Here is a 15,869-nt window from a genome sequence, read left to right as displayed (position 1 = left end):
AAAGCCTCGTCCTGTGACTGATATTTGAACTGCCTCCTCTCAAATATTTGGAAACATCTATAAAAGTTTCTGAACTCAGTCCTGCATCTGAAAGTGTGTATTTAGTCCTAAACACACACACACACACCCTCATCTGAACTATAATAGTATTTAAGTGTAGTCTAGTTGATACTACGGTGACCGGGAGTTTACAGGTTTGCTTCATTTAGTTTTGTCATTGCCACAACATAATAAGATGTGGAATAGAGTAAATAAAAATGCTTTCTTGTAGGCCAATATTTTATTCTTTGTGTTCTTGTATATTCTTTTAACATATATTGATAATTAAACCTTCATTTAAATTAATGCCGTGTTATATAATAGACCTTATAAGAGGTCTTTGTCATTCTTCATTCAAAATAGAATGTATACATTTATTAATAATAGCTATTTCTGATAATCCCTGTTCGCTATGGTCATGCAGGTTTGTTTCCACATTCAAACTGAGCTAGTTTAAGCAGGTCTGTCTGGTTCCCCAGGTGTTGTCTTAAGTTGCAACGCCATAGGTTTTCAGAGAAAAATAAAAATGACTAAGAAGCCGACTGAAGTATTTTACTTGATTACTGCATATTTATAGGATTATTAAATTACATTTCGGAAGGAAGAAATTCAGTTTTTACTTATTCTTATAATTTTACTTCGACCTACAAAAAGACACGTTATTTTATTTCTTTTTTTGGTTTTCTTCCATCTTACTTTACAAGCCAGTCGAGCACCTGTAGCTCTTCCTCAGTCTTACAGGAGTTTTGCGGGTTTTTTTTTTTTTTTTGCTGTTAGGGGAAGTTTCATCTAAGTTATGTGCATTTCACGTAAAAACAGAGTAGAACGATCTGTGAACAATCTCAAACTTTGATGCATGCAGCCACTTTTTTTCTACTGCAGGTAAAACACACTTTGACATGTTCTAACAGGAGTTCAACCTGCCCCATAGATGGAATGAAAGATAATTTTCTGAAATAAGACCAGATTTGAACAAAGTGAACATAAAAAAAAAAAAATATATATATATATATATAAAATAATGCAGACAAACAGTAATATTTGACACGCTGAGAACATATGGATTTTAAACAGCAGTGCAGTCTCTGTTTTCTGTAGGTCCTCACCCTGCTGCTAAACAATTATTAAACAATATTCCACTTTTAATTGTATCTGGACTTCAGAGAAAAATGTGATGTGGAATGGATGAGAACGCTAATGATAGTGTCGGTTGTCATTCGTTTGGTTTTCGTTGGCGTCTATCCCGCAACAGGGTGCTTTTTCCAGCACAACAAAATTTTGACATAATTAATGTGCACATCACATAAAAATAAAGCTGAACAAACGGTGTCATTAGAACCGACTTCAAAGATACAAGAAAATTAGACAGACATTATGTGCTTTCAAGACATGCAAATTAAATTCATTATAGAGCATGTTTGCATTTTTTATGTTTATATTAAACAAATACACAGTACTGTGCACAGGGCCGACGCTAGGATTTCTGGGCCCTGTGTACTGAATTTGCTATGGGGCCCCTTCAAAATCACGTGGGGGGGTAGTAAAGTTAAAAATTATTATTATTTTCTTGTTGTTTTTTTACTGTTTTTTTAACCCCTGGACTGGGTTAAAAGTTGTCCCTGGACTAATCGAGCCCATCCGGCCCACAAATTCCCCCTTGAATGTTGTGATGGGTCATAGGGCCTTCAACTGGAGCAAATAAAGTAATACATAAAACAGGACAGAAACACATACTGATAGATATTACTGAATTCACGACAAATGCAGCAAACTTAATAATGCATTTTTGTCACATAGAAAAGCACTTGACAGTAAAGCATTGATTTTGAGCTAGTTTTAGAAAAAAAAATGTTTTAAAAGTTTTAGGTCACTAGTATTATAAGTCAGTTATTTATCAGTTATATATTTTGCTGTAGTGTCCCCTTCAAAAGCACGTGGGGGGGTAGTAAAGTTAAAAATTATTATTATTTTCTTGTTGTTTTTTTACTGTTTTTTTAACCCCTGGACTGGGTTAAAAGTTGTCCCTGGACTAATCGAGCCCATCCGGCCCACAAATTCCCCCTTGAATGTTGTGATGGGTCATAGGGCCTTCAACTGGAGCAAATAAAGTAATACATAAAACAGGACAGAAACACATACTGATAGATATTACTGAATTCACGACAAATGCAGCAAACTTAATAATGCATTTTTGTCACATAGAAAAGCACTTGACAGTAAAGCATTGATTTTGAGCTAGTTTTAGAAAAAATCATCATCCAGTCTGTCTGGAATGACATGAAGAAACAGAACAAACTGAGACAAACTCAATCCAGAAGAACTGTGGCAGCGTCTCAAAGATGCTTCTGAGCCCTGAGGAACCCCAGTAGTAACATATGAAGGCTTTGATGTAAACAGCTTCAACTGTACAAATTGAGTGTGACCCATTAGATAAGATCGAAACCAAGTCAGGGCAGTACCTATGATTCCAATAGACTCCAATCTGTCCAACAAAATCCTGTGCGATATAGTGTGAAATGCTGCACTCAGATCAAGCAAAATAAGTATAGATAGAAGTCCTGAATCAGCAGCAGACAAAAAGTCATTAAAATTCTTAACTAATGCAATCTCAACACTATGATGTGAACGGAAGCCCGGTTGAAATTGCTCATATAGGCTATTATCAGAAAGATGATCCTGAACCTGAGCAGCAACAACCCTTTCCAATATTTTAGAAAGAAACGGTATATTTGAAATGGGGCGAAAATTATCAAGGATACTTGAATCAGCCCCTGGTTTCTTAGGTATAGGAGACCTATACTGATCTATATATACTGACCCCAAACTTTTGAAAATATAAAATATCATATAGTATATACTGTATGTGTATATACGTATTTGAGACATGTGGAAATTAAATGATTTCATGCCATTTTATGTAGATTGGTCATGTGGAGTTGCTTGTGTTTTTCCATTTCAGGTTTTTTACACACAGGACGATGTTGTGAAGCAGTAATTTCCATTGCTTTTATTTTGTGGTATAATAACACTTGTTGGATTTGTGCTGGTCAGATAAAGTCTGAGCACTGAAACATACACAAGATTATTCTATAAACTCTGCTTTACTCAGTCAACTTCTTGGCTGAGAGAAGACAGTTAATACAGCTTTGGTTACCAGAAGAAACACTGGTTTGGGGTACCAGAAAAACACTTTGCTGACATTTGGATATAAGACAAACAGATATCTAACCAATTGAAATCTATAGATGCATATAAGGGTAATAAAATAAAAAGTTAATGTGTATTTTGGATGTTTACTTTCCCCTAGTTTGAAAGAGGACACATTATGGAAGTAAAGTAGCCCAAAATCTAAAACTTTGAGTGCATGAACAGTGGTTACCGTTTTCATAATAAAAAAACATTCTAAATATATACACACAGTAAAATAAATGGAATTACTACATTATTTATTATAGTACTATTTTTAAACATTCTTTTTTTTTTTTACTTAAACTCATCTCATTTAATGACATTTTCTTATATATTACGCTATTACCATATTACTATATTAACCATAAGTTAATTGCTAAGGAGTCGCCTCCATCCAATAGTGACTGTGCACTAATAATTACAGTAATTGTTTTTGAAGATTAATTATGTACTGTTTGTACAGTAAGGGTGATATTGGCAAACATTCTCCTGTAGTAAGTCAGTTTGGCCACTAGGAATGTACTACAACCTTTGGAACATAAAAAAACCCTTTTGGTGAATTACAGTAATGGTTTTTGCAGATTAATTATGTACTGTAAGTACAGTAAGGGTGATATTGGCAAAATTTCAGCTGTGGTAAGTCAGTCTCATAACCACAAATGTACTACAACCTTTGGAACATGAAAAAACCCTTTTGGTCAATTACAGTAATGGTTTTTGCAGATTAATTATGTACTGTACGTACAGTAAGAAAGAAATTGGCAAAATCTCACCTGTAGTAAGTCAGTCTCATAACTACAAATGTACTATAGCCTTTGGAACATGAAAAAACCCTTTTGGTCAATTACAGTAATGGTTTTTGCAGATTAATTATGTACTGTACGTACAGTAAGAAAGAAATTGGCAAAATCTCACCTGTAGTAAGTCAGTCTCATAACTACAAATGTACTATAGCCTTTGGAACATGAAAAAACCCTTTTGGTCAATTACAGTACTGGTTTTTGCAGATTATGTACTGTATGTACAGTAAGGGAGATATCGGCAAAATCTCACCTGTAGTAAGTCAGTCTCATAACTACAAATGTACTATAGCCTTTGGAACATGAAAAAACCCTTTTGGTCAATTACAGTACTGGTTTTTGCAGATTATGTACTGTATGTACAGTAAGGGAGATATCGGCAAAATCTCACCTGTAGTAAGTCAGTCTCATAACTACAAATGTACTATAGCCTTTGGAACATGAAAAAACCCTTTTGGTCAATTACAGTACTGGTTTTTGCAGATTATGTACTGTATGTACAGTAAGGGAGATATCGGCAAAATCTCACCTGTAGTAAGTCAGTCTCATAACTACAAATGTACTATAGCCTTTGGAACATGAAAAAACCCTTTTGGTCAATTACAGTACTGGTTTTTGCAGATTATGTACTGTATGTACAGTAAGGGAGATATCGGCAAAATCTCACCTGTAGTAAGTCAGTCTCATAACTACAAATGTACTATAGCCTTTGGAACATGAAAAAACCCTTTTGGTCAATTACAGTACTGGTTTTTGCAGATTATGTACTGTATGTACAGTAAGGGAGATATCGGCAAAATCTCACCTGTAGTAAGTCAGTCTCATAACTACAAATGTACTATAGCCTTTGGAACATGAAAAAACCCTTTTGGTCAATTACAGTAATGGTTTTTGCAGATTAATTATGTACTGTACGTACAGTAAGGGTGATATTGGCAAACTTTCACCTGTAGTAAGTCAGTCTGGCCACTAGGAATGTACTACAACCTTTGGAACATAAAAAACCCCATTTGGTGAATTACAGCTTGTTTTCTAAGAATAATTATGTACTGTATGTACAGTAAGGGAGATATTTTAAATAATATTTTCATTCCGATATAAAGTTGTTGCATATTGTTAAAACTAATCGTGGTAGTGGTATCTTTGTAGGACTGTCGACTCTATAGAACAGAGGCACGCGAAAGCGAATGTCTGGCGAATATCGAACCTAAAACTAACTTTACACCGCTCTTTCAGCGATACACCCCTGGACTGCTATTCTAGAGCTCCTCCCCTACTCACTCTCGGGTTGAAACAGGAAGACGAGCTTCTGAAGCGGGCAAAGCGAAACCTCTAAACGAACAAAGAGCAAGGAAGTGCAAACTGTACGAGAAAATTTGATCAAGCAGAATCATAAGTAGACTCACGTTTAGTTTTTCTACAGCGCTTTACAGGTTGCTAAAAGCAGCTTTAAACATGAACAAAAATTGTGTCAGCATCGCAAAGGTCTTAATTTTAATTATAAATTAAATTTCAACCATAAAGCAACACTACAGGAAATAATAGAGCTGAATGCGTGTACGATGTTAGTGTATTTTTCTTTAAGGGGGAGGCAATATTTTTGCTTTGATCATTTGCTGTATGTTCGGCACATAAACTCAGCTTTGTAGAGAAATTCACAGAAACCCGTTTTCACTTCAGAGAAGAAAAAAGATAAATAAACCGAGTGCATAATTTTACTTGATTCCTGCGGGGAGGTGGTTGTTTAAAGTACAAATTACTTGTAATATTATTTCAGTGGAAAAACAGTTGTAATTATAATTTGACTTCAAGTCTTACAGAAGTTTTGCCGTTGGCTCTTCATCTCCATACAATGACTGAATGCATTTTTAATGCATTTTTTAACTGCATTTTTTTGCCATTAGGGGAAATGTCGTCTACAAAAGTTATGCACATCAGGTAAAAAAAAAGAAAGAAAAAAAGTTTAACAATCTATATCATTAAAATCCACCACAAAGATACAAGAAAATCAGAAAAATGCATGTCATGTGGTAAGTTTTAACCACACTGGAAACATTTTGTTTGTTAAAGCAACACTATGTAGTTTTTTTACCTTAAAATAATGTCTCAAATGATTTCAGTGGTAGAACAACTCTTAACTGGACAAATTCTACTGCCGCTGCTACCGGTGTCTGCATGAGTTGGGAATGAAGGGATGAGGTGAGGACTCAATCGCAGGAGGAATTAGGGCTTTTATTAATAACAAAATAAAACAAAAACAAGCAGAAACTAACCCATAGGGGAAACCGATTGGCAAGGCAGGACACAAGGCACACACAACATTCGACAACAGACTCGCACAGGATTGTAAACACAAGGAGAATAAATAGGGAGCAAATGAGGAGGGTAATGAGGAAAACACAGGTGGGGCAAATTAACCAATAATCAGGTAACAAGATGGGTGGGGTTAGACAATTGACATGAGAGCACATGACACAAGAAACCAAACAAGACAAAAGCCATGTGCTCACACAAAACACAAACACATGGCCAGCAAAACAATCACAAGCCATGTGCTTGAACAAAACAAGATACGAACACGCAGCTAATGAGAATACTCATAAGCCGCGTGTTCACACAAGACATGACAACATGAAAGCACGCAGCTAATGCAAAACACAAGCTTGTTTTCCGAACCCCGACACCAAACCGAAACTCAATCTGATTAAGACACAAGTGCCGGGATCCGAACACCACGCTCCAACAAGAAAGAAGGCACGCAGACAAGAGAGTGCACGGCTCGAGCACACAAAGCCGCTCGCTCACAAGAAAACAAGACAAGACGGGAGTGTCAGGGCTCCGTCACAACACTATGAATAAACTAGACCAAAGTGACAGAACCCTGACAACCTGAGCAGCCTCCTAGCGGCTACAACCACACTCTGTAATGCCGAGTTCACACTGCACGATTTTAGCCCGATTTTTCACTCGCCGACAGGTTTTGCGAAATCGCCGACAAATGCCCGAAATCGGAGGCAATTCGGTGCTCGTTCACGCGAGTGACAATCACGCAGTGTGAATTATCAAAGACGCGAACTGAGGGATTCACAATCATGCTGTGTGAAATGAGTTCTGACTGAAAAACACATCGGCGATGACCTACAGCCAATGAGAGACCAAGATACAGGGCAGAGGGAAGTTCGTGGAGGAGTTATAGACCAGAATATCAGTATTTTAATAGGTATATGAACAATTATATCATACAGAATCAAGCACAAACATTTGCTTGACCAGCCACAACATCAGCATAAATTATTTACCTCCATCTCTCTTTGCAGAACACCCAATCCCTGTTCCCTGCATCTCCCTCCTGCATAATCTGTTTTTCTTTTTCTCCTTGTAGCTGGAAATCAGCTCACAGACAATTTGCGGGCTATATAATTACAGTCTTGCTCGAGAACTTTGTCTGACGCACCCGGGTTCTCACGTTATTTCCTTTTCACTTCTCGCGTGTGTTTTGTTGTGAAACGTAGTTTGCGGACCAGACAGAGCTGTCGGCGATTCTTCCTATTGTGAAGTCATGCAGTGTGAAACCTCCTGTCGCCGATCCATCGTGCAATGTGAACACAGCAGCAACTGACTGCTACCCCAGATAGTCACGCAGTGTGAAAACAACGCGATCCGACGACTTTGAAAATCGTGCAGTGTGAACTCGGCATAAGTTTCGTGTTCGGGTCAGTACACACAGCCCCGCCCATCCCCTGCCAGCGGAAGAGTGCGACCTGCTTTACGGCATACCTCACATATTTTACTCGTAGCCTGGGTGGAGTTAGCCAACAGCTAACTATAAGATGAAACAATCTAATATGCAAGTCTCAAAACCAACGCCATGGCAGAGCCAGCAAAGAAACCAAAGAAGGTTTTGTCGGTTAAGCGAATAAAAGAAAGAGAGAGTGATCGGACACGAGCCCAAACACGAATCAATATCGGACTGGCCTACACTCGGTGGCACGATCAGTTGTAGTGGCTAGATGGAAAGTAAAGTCTGTAACCCAGAGCGCTTCCAAAATAGTGAATAGTTTTCGGACACTGGCTGTAACCATGTGTACCATGTTAGTTTCGACACCCAAGATCCAAAAACGAATTCCCCAGTCTACTTCACGTCTGAATGGTTATTCCAATAAAGAGGCTCTGTTACTTTACAGCCTTGTAAACTTATGACAATGTCCGATGTATAGGCTATTATGGACATTATGGCTACATGATTGCGCGAATAACATTTTATTCTATTATACAAATTACTCACAGTGCTACATACAAACAATGCGAGCAAAAAAAACTAGGCTAACATACTACCGTTCTTTTTGTCATTGTAGTTTTCAATTCTGGAGTAACAATAAATAAAACTATGTAATGATATATGTAGAACATAGAGTAACACGGGCGACTTTACCTGGTCATGGTTTCCAAATGAGGTTTCTGCATGCGCTGGTTCTGTCAGATTAGTCAACAAATTCACGTGTATTGCGCTGCCCATGAGGAAGCTTATACAGCGACAGTATTTACGGCACTGTTAACAGACAGTTGCACTTATCATCCGCATGGGGGATCCGTGAGCAAATGTTCCATGGTGTTGCTTTAAGTGAACTGCTTTAAGAGCACAATCAAGACTAATTTGTACTTTTTCTTAGTGATGCAAAATGGAAGCCACTAAAAGATTGTTGGAGGCACTTAAGGAGCTTAAGAAAGCAGAGCTCAAAGAATTCATCTGGCACCTGTGTAATGGTGTGGCAGCAGACATTGAGCCTATTCCTCGAGGAAACCTGGAGGAAGCTGATCGTCAGGATGTGGTGGACTGCATGGTAGAGCAATACAGTGATGATGCTGGGAAGATCACAGTCCAAGTGCTGCGCAACATCAAACAAAATAATCTCGCAAACCACCTTGAGTCAAAACTTCAGGAAGGTGTGTGTGTGTGTGTGTGTGTGAATATATATATATATATATATATATATAGACATGAAATTAAGATTCTTTGTTCTATATGTACATATTCCTGGCTTCAGTTCGGCAGCCTGTGCAGGAGGACACAAGACATGCTCTAGTGCCTGTGGAGCCACAGCCCATCCAGTCTGATGGGAAACGTCGCAGCATGACTCAATCCAGCCAAGAGTTTAAACGCAAGAAGCTTCAGGAAATGGGAGATGAAGCAAGTATCACTGTTTCAGTTAGCTTTTGTAAAAACAATACATTCAGGGGTAGTCAGACCTGATTTTGGAGGGCCACCTTTCCTGCAGAGTTTAAAGCAGAAAGGTGTTCAGGATTACCTGAAAAATAAAGGGATTGACACTCCTGAACATTAATCTTAAATTGTTTTCTAATGTAAAATGTCTGACTTTACAGAAAATAAGAAAGAGTTGGAGGCAGATTCTTTGGTTTTTCGGCATATTTTGCATATTTTATTTCGCATACAGTGCAAAATGTGCACTGCTAGGGAGTCTCAAGTGTTGAGAAACACTGATTCTGTTATTCTGCAATTGCTCTATGTTAATTCGGCATAATTGTGGTGTTTTCTTCATAGATTTATATACCAGCAAAGTCTCAGAGGAAAGGCTCAGCTCTGCTGATCACCAACATTGTATTTGACTATGAAGTGAACAACAGGCCCGGGGCAGAGATAGACGAGGAGAACATGGAGTGGCTGCTGAGAGCTTTGGGTTATAATGTTGAGAAACGCAGAAATCTCTCTGGAGAGGTACGTAAAACAATATTCCTCCCTCCTGAAACCAATACTGTCTAGGTAAAGCTAATAGATTTATAGTGTGGAAATAGAAATGTGAACACATATTTAAGTCTAATTATACTAAGCATTTTATTGCATGCATTTCTTTTAAAAATAGTTTGTTTATTTATCCACAGGCGATAGATAGAGAAGTCAGAAACTTCTCTAAACTTCTTTCTGGACATCGAGACGCAGACAGCACCTTTGTGGTCATCATGTCTCATGGGGCAAGAATTAACAATAAAGATGCCATTTTAGGTGTCCATTATCATCTGTCCCGAAACCCCAATGATGTCTACTTTGTTGACGAGACCTTCTCCCATCTGAACTCAGTGAATTGTCCCGCTCTGATTGATAAACCGAAGGTTATTCTCATTAACGCCTGCAGAGGAGGTACAGCATGACTGATGAAACTCAGTGGTTATGATATTGTTATTTCTCATTTTCATTTCTCAGCTTGTATATACAGTAATATTGTCTTCCATATTGTTAACCATATCTCTGTCACTCAGATCACCCAGGAGGTGTGGAAGTTCCTGACCAAGTGCCCAGGCCAGACACCTGGGTTCACTGGAAGACAGACTTTGTCTGCTTTATGTCCACCGTTCCTGGTGAGTCCTCAAAAACTGATTTTGATTGGTAGCTCACACCTGTTAATTTTGCTCATATTTGAATGTATGGTAGAAATAGTTAAAGCAACTGAACTTGTTGTCCTTTTGTTAAAAATGTTAGCTTAATGTTGATCCACACATTGAGGCAGGAACTGTCATAGAGAGCTGATGAAACCACTCACTCAGATGGCTGATGAAACATCATTAGCAAATACAAAAAACACAGTCTGTTCATGTCAATGTGCAAAGTTTCAAAGGTTGCTTTGTGAATTACTTTATTGTATAAACTACCAATGAACTGTCTCCACAGATACTGCATCATACAGGAATACTAAAACTGGAAGTCACTTTATCAATTACATACTGGATGTTTTCTGTGAATGTGCTCATGAAGATGACCTTATGGAGTTATTCAGGAAGGTAATTTGGAAAAGACAGATAATTTAAACTGATGTGCCTTATTTGTCATTCAAAGTACCCCCCCTCCCTTTTTTTTAGGTCACCAATTGCATGGCGACACGCCCAGGAAGAACGTTTGACAAACTCTTGCCGTGTCTAGAAAGAACATCCCTTACTAAGAAATTCTACCTGTTCCCTGGGCTCTGATATACAGGTTAAATCAAAATTGGTCTTTTGTACCTGTGTTGCAATTGTAACCTTTTACATTGTATTCATTCATTTATACACACACACACACACACACACACACACATAAATATATATAATCATAAATTTTACTTTTTTGACTTAATCTCTGAAAAAGTGTTCTTGCTGCCTTAAAATTTTAAGTTTACTCAACTCAAATATCCAAGTTATCACATAGGCCTAGTATATCTTCACATTTCAAGTTGACTAATCTTAAAACCTTAAGGCAACAAGAACACATACTTTTTTTAAAATTTAAAACGACTTACACTTTACAGTTTAAATTAACCATACAGCTGATTGTCTGATCCAAATCCAAAAAATAGTGAGAATGTGCAGTCATTTTTACTCCAGTTTGCTTTTTATAAGAACTTTTATAAATCTTTGATACTTCAAAAATGTAATCATTAAAGCTTTTCTAATTTGCTACTCATGCATTTGTCTTTTGCCTTGCTCTTCCTTCCACATCTTAATTTGTAGAAGAATTAAACATGAAAGACACTGACTCACTTGAATAGGAGACTCAACCTGATATTACTGTATAGAGAGAGATTTAGCAGCCAAGTTCAACTGCAGGCTCTAACAAATCGGTCCTGTTGTTCCTATCAGAAGCCTTCATTTACTAATTACTCTCTTGTGTTTAGAACCTGTCCTACTTAGCGGATAAAAATCACAAACATGACACTATTTACAATTTATTAATATGTAATATTTATTAATATAATTCATTAATATAATCAAACAGATGAGGAGAATAAAGAGAGTTGAATTCGAAAAGCTCTAAGCAAATCTTAGAATCGTTATCTAAGGCAAAAACATGGCATCCGTCCACTGAAGGCATGCCGCTGTAGACCATTTAAAATGTTAAATACTCAAATAAACTGTTTAGGCTACAACTGCATCTCTGCCTCAGAAAAATCAACAGTGATTTGATTAGTTTTTTCTTGATTGATGTTACTGTCATTTTCAAAGCTTATTAACCCAGTGTGCTCTAATTACGTTATTACCTGTTCTTTCATTTCACTGTAACTTGCATCCTTTGTGGAAATGATGTTAAAATGCACACCATTTTATTGGCAAAAGGCAGACCGAATGGAAACAGACTGGAGACAGAAAATTTCACAAACTTAATACCTTAATAATGCATTTTCACTTTGTCAACAACAGAAAGTGCAAAAAGTAGATGGAAACAGCTCCTGTTACAGTTACCAGGATACTGAGTGATATAACCATAGTTAACTATGGTCGCAAGTTACTGACAGATTCAGTATTCCCCCGAAACCGTAGTTCCAATAAACATCCGCAAACAGCATCACTTATATGGTTGGAACTACAGCAATTAAGCAGAGTTTCTTGTTAGTATGACATGTGGAATTACATAGGTCATGCTCTCGTACTAGTACTTACATGCAAGGTAAGTACTATCTATTCTATATCTAATACATTTATACGTCACAAAAATATAACACATTTCTAAGATGTCACATGCACGTGTGATGTATAAGGGAAACCGCGATAGAATCAAACATCTGGAAATAAAGCAGAACAATAGAGAAAAATAGAGAATAGAGGGGGGAAAACAATCTAAACAAAAAACTGACAGAAAAGTGGAAAAGTCATGAAAGTTTAGGATAGTCAACAAAACAGAAGAAGAATATGAATTACCCTGAACTGTAATTTAACAAAGACTTTGCAGACCTGGTCAAACAGGATATTTACACACATAAACCAGGATACGGAGCGCTACTAGAAGCAAAGATGAGTCACATGATACATCACAACAATACTGTGCTGCTACAGGATATTGTGAGGATGATAAAGGATTGATACATTTCTGAAATCATTCTACTACAATAATAAACCAGTGCAGTAAAAATGTCTTTCAAAAAATTACAAGAAATGGTTGAACAGAAACTGTCAAGTGCACGCTGTGCATTATTATCATCATGGACGTGGGCTCCATTATATTCACATTATAGTGCAGTGATGCTAGATCGTTTAGTTTTGCTCAGAAGTCTGCTTTAGCTGACTGAACCATTATAACAGACCATTACGGTAATTAAACAGACATTTACTTTTCACCTGCCCTGTCGGTCACTCTTTCCTAACAGAATCACCAATATAAACATGAAAGAAATAAAACATAAAAAGAGAAAAGAGACTCGATTTCTCTCCAGCAATGATATTTTCTGTTCAACAGTTAGAGTAACGTTAGCTGGGACGAAACGCAGCGGGACGGCCTGATCTTCTGGGATCACAAAGGGAAAGAGTTTCTTCTCCAGTGGCACTCTAGCAAATTCTGCAATTAATGAACCGCTGCTAGCATCAGAAAAGCTCACCTTCCTCCAGCGTTTCAGCTGCATCGTGTCTTGAAGATACTCATAACAATACACAAGCTTTACTCTCACTACCACTGGATGTAAACTGGTATTTAATCTCGACATCCCAGCGGTCATCAACTCGTACGAGTCTCCGTCACGTCTGAGACCCCAGAAGTCGTTTTCAGGGGTCAAAGGTTGTGTAGTAGGTTTTCCCTCCAATCCAAAACACACTCCAAGACTCCAGTGGTGACTGTCTCCCACCTCAATGTCCCACGCGTGATCTCCATCAGCGTATCCCACACATACGGTTCCTGTGCAGATGAAGAGGGTTGGGCTCGTCCTGCTGATGAACACATGAGGTCACAGAGGTCAGGTCATCTGACACAGAGATGTCTGGTGGAGCAGCGTTTGGATTCAGGATCACAGGGTCTAAAGGGAACAGGGAAAAGCCATTTATGCTGATATTAATAAACATAGTAGTTCTTACAGGAATTAAAGGGATAGTTCACCCAAAAATGAAAATTCTGTCATTAATTACTCACCCTCATGTCGTTCCAAACTCGTAAGACCTCCGTTCATCTTCATGAACAAAGGTTTTATGGGTTTGGAGTGACATGAGGGTGAGTAATTAATGATACAATTATCATTTTTGGGTGAACTATCCCTTTAACATTTACAGGTCTAGTTCTCACAGTAAGAGCAGATGTCCTTCATCTTCTCCCACACTTGGTACTTCAAGTTGCCCAGATGTTTGGGAACATCGATAAGAGTTTCTGAACTCAGCTCCTGATCTGGCAGTGTGTAGTCAGTCCTAAACACACACACACACACACACACACACACACATCACAGAATCAGGTTTGAAAATGAATGCTCATGAAAATTCTAAAAAGAAAAATGGAAATCCTGATAATGAAAATACCTGTCCATAATTCCATGATAATTCTGAGAAAAAAATGCAGAAAGATAACAACATAAGTCCCTTCCATGAAATAACAATACTAAACTATAACCAACACACCAACGAGAGCATATAACCTCATACTGAAATCATTTCAATTTTGTTATAGTAATATTACAAATACTCACTAGAACACAAATACACAATGTAAAATGTGGGTAAAAGTAATAATTGCATATCTGACTCATAAGTGTAACTCTGTGAGCTAAAACCTTTAAATGAACACCAATTTCTCTCTTTTTGTAGTAGAGATTTTAACCCTCAATCGGTCCCTGAGGTCAATATGACCCCAATCAACTTTTACTTATTTAAAAAAAAAATGGTTCCCTTCATCTCAGTGGAATAAGATTTTGTGACTTTTCAACATTTTCTATCTTTATTCACATAAAAAACATTTTTTTTTAAAACACACGGGCTTAATTCGGTAGTTTTGAAGGTATGTAAACATTTTTATTTTTTCTTTACAAATCTGGTCTTTGGGGTCAGTATGACCACAATTGAAAATGAATGCGAAAAAATCTCTATATATATTTTTTTCATTTGTCACATAAAAAAACATTTTTTTTTAAAACACACGGGCTTAATTCGGTAGTTTTGAAGGTATGTAAACATTTTTATTTTTTCTTTACAAATCTGGTCTTTGGGGTCAGTATGACCACAATTGAAAATGAATGCGAAAAAATCTCTCTATATATTTTTTTCATTTGTCAAAAAGAAAATCAATAAATCCAGCATAAATCTGAAAATTTCCACACAGAAATGAAGGCCTGGTACTAGAGCACAAATGCAATGTAGAAAAGACATGCTCACTCACATGCACACACACACACACACACAGACACACACACACACATGTGTGACTGCAACAGAGAGCATTTTTATAGAAATTGGCAAATACAATCAATAAATCCTGCATAAATCTGAAAATGTCCACACAAAAACGAAGGCCTGATACTAGAGCACAAATACAATGTGGAACGGGCATACTCACTCACGTACACACACACACACACGTGCACACACACACTCTCTCTCACACACACACACACACACACACACCATTCATATCTGCTTATTGCAGGTTTTTTTTTTTTTTTGGGTATTGGTTTTATTTACATTTAAGTAAAATAAAATTGTTTTGATTTTACTTTTTAGATTGAAAAAAATATGTGCATGCGATCAAGTTTTAGTCACAACTTGTGTGGCATTTCTGCACATTTATGTGGCATTATTGCAAAAGCGGGGTGTGTGTGTGTGTGTGTGTGTGTGTGTACCAACTTGCAGGAAGGTGATGTCATCATCCTCGATTCCTTCTTCCAGTTCTTTGACTCTGTCAGAGAGAGACAGTATTCCTCCTTGTATTCTTCTTTCCATCTTCCCTCTCTTTTCTTTCTCCTCTTCATTTAGAGCCGCTATCCTGCTCTCCTCCTCCTTTCTGAGGAACTGATGCAGTGTCTCAAACTCCACTCTGAGTTTTCTCTCTGTATGCTGAGCTTGAAACTGGGGGAATGTCATGGGTACACACACACACACACACACACA

At 37.5% G+C, this 15,869-nt stretch overlaps 1 protein-coding gene and 1 pseudogene across 1 annotated transcript; one reads left to right on the top strand and one right to left on the bottom strand.

The window, feature by feature from the left end:
• Nucleotides 1-8,704: 8,704 nt before the first annotated feature.
• LOC107748007 (caspase-1-B-like) lies at nucleotides 8,705-11,086 on the top strand. Its single transcript, XM_016562654.1, has 7 exons — nucleotides 8,705-8,972; nucleotides 9,074-9,216; nucleotides 9,589-9,762; nucleotides 9,927-10,182; nucleotides 10,302-10,400; nucleotides 10,711-10,820; nucleotides 10,899-11,086. The coding sequence occupies exons 1-7, from the start codon at nucleotides 8,708-8,710 to the stop codon at nucleotides 11,004-11,006; spliced, it is 1,155 nt and encodes a 384-aa protein (XP_016418140.1). The 5' UTR covers nucleotides 8,705-8,707; the 3' UTR covers nucleotides 11,007-11,086.
• A 1,537-nt stretch (nucleotides 11,087-12,623) lies between these two features.
• The window catches only part of LOC107748004 (tripartite motif-containing protein 35-like), a 5,387-nt pseudogene continuing 2,141 nt past the window's right edge, over nucleotides 12,624-15,869 (bottom strand).

Source organism: Sinocyclocheilus rhinocerous, unplaced genomic scaffold, assembly GCF_001515625.1.
Source record: "Sinocyclocheilus rhinocerous isolate Xijiao unplaced genomic scaffold, SAMN03320098_v1.1 scaffold4486, whole genome shotgun sequence".
Classification (NCBI taxonomy): domain Eukaryota; kingdom Metazoa; phylum Chordata; class Actinopteri; order Cypriniformes; family Cyprinidae; genus Sinocyclocheilus; species Sinocyclocheilus rhinocerous.
The sequence above is the reverse complement of the archived record's forward strand: the minus strand, read 5'-3'. Positions and strand labels throughout refer to the sequence as shown.

Coding starts and splice junctions, on each gene's coding strand:
- LOC107748007 (XM_016562654.1), top strand. CDS start 8,708: ATGGAAGCCACTAAAAGATTGTTGGAGGCACTTAAGGAGCTTAAGAAA. Junction 10,183..10,301: donor CATTAACGCCTGCAGAGGAG/GTACAGCATGAC, acceptor TCTGTCACTCAG/ATCACCCAGGAGGTGTGGAA. Junction 10,401..10,710: donor CTTTATGTCCACCGTTCCTG/GTGAGTCCTCAA, acceptor CTGTCTCCACAG/ATACTGCATCATACAGGAAT.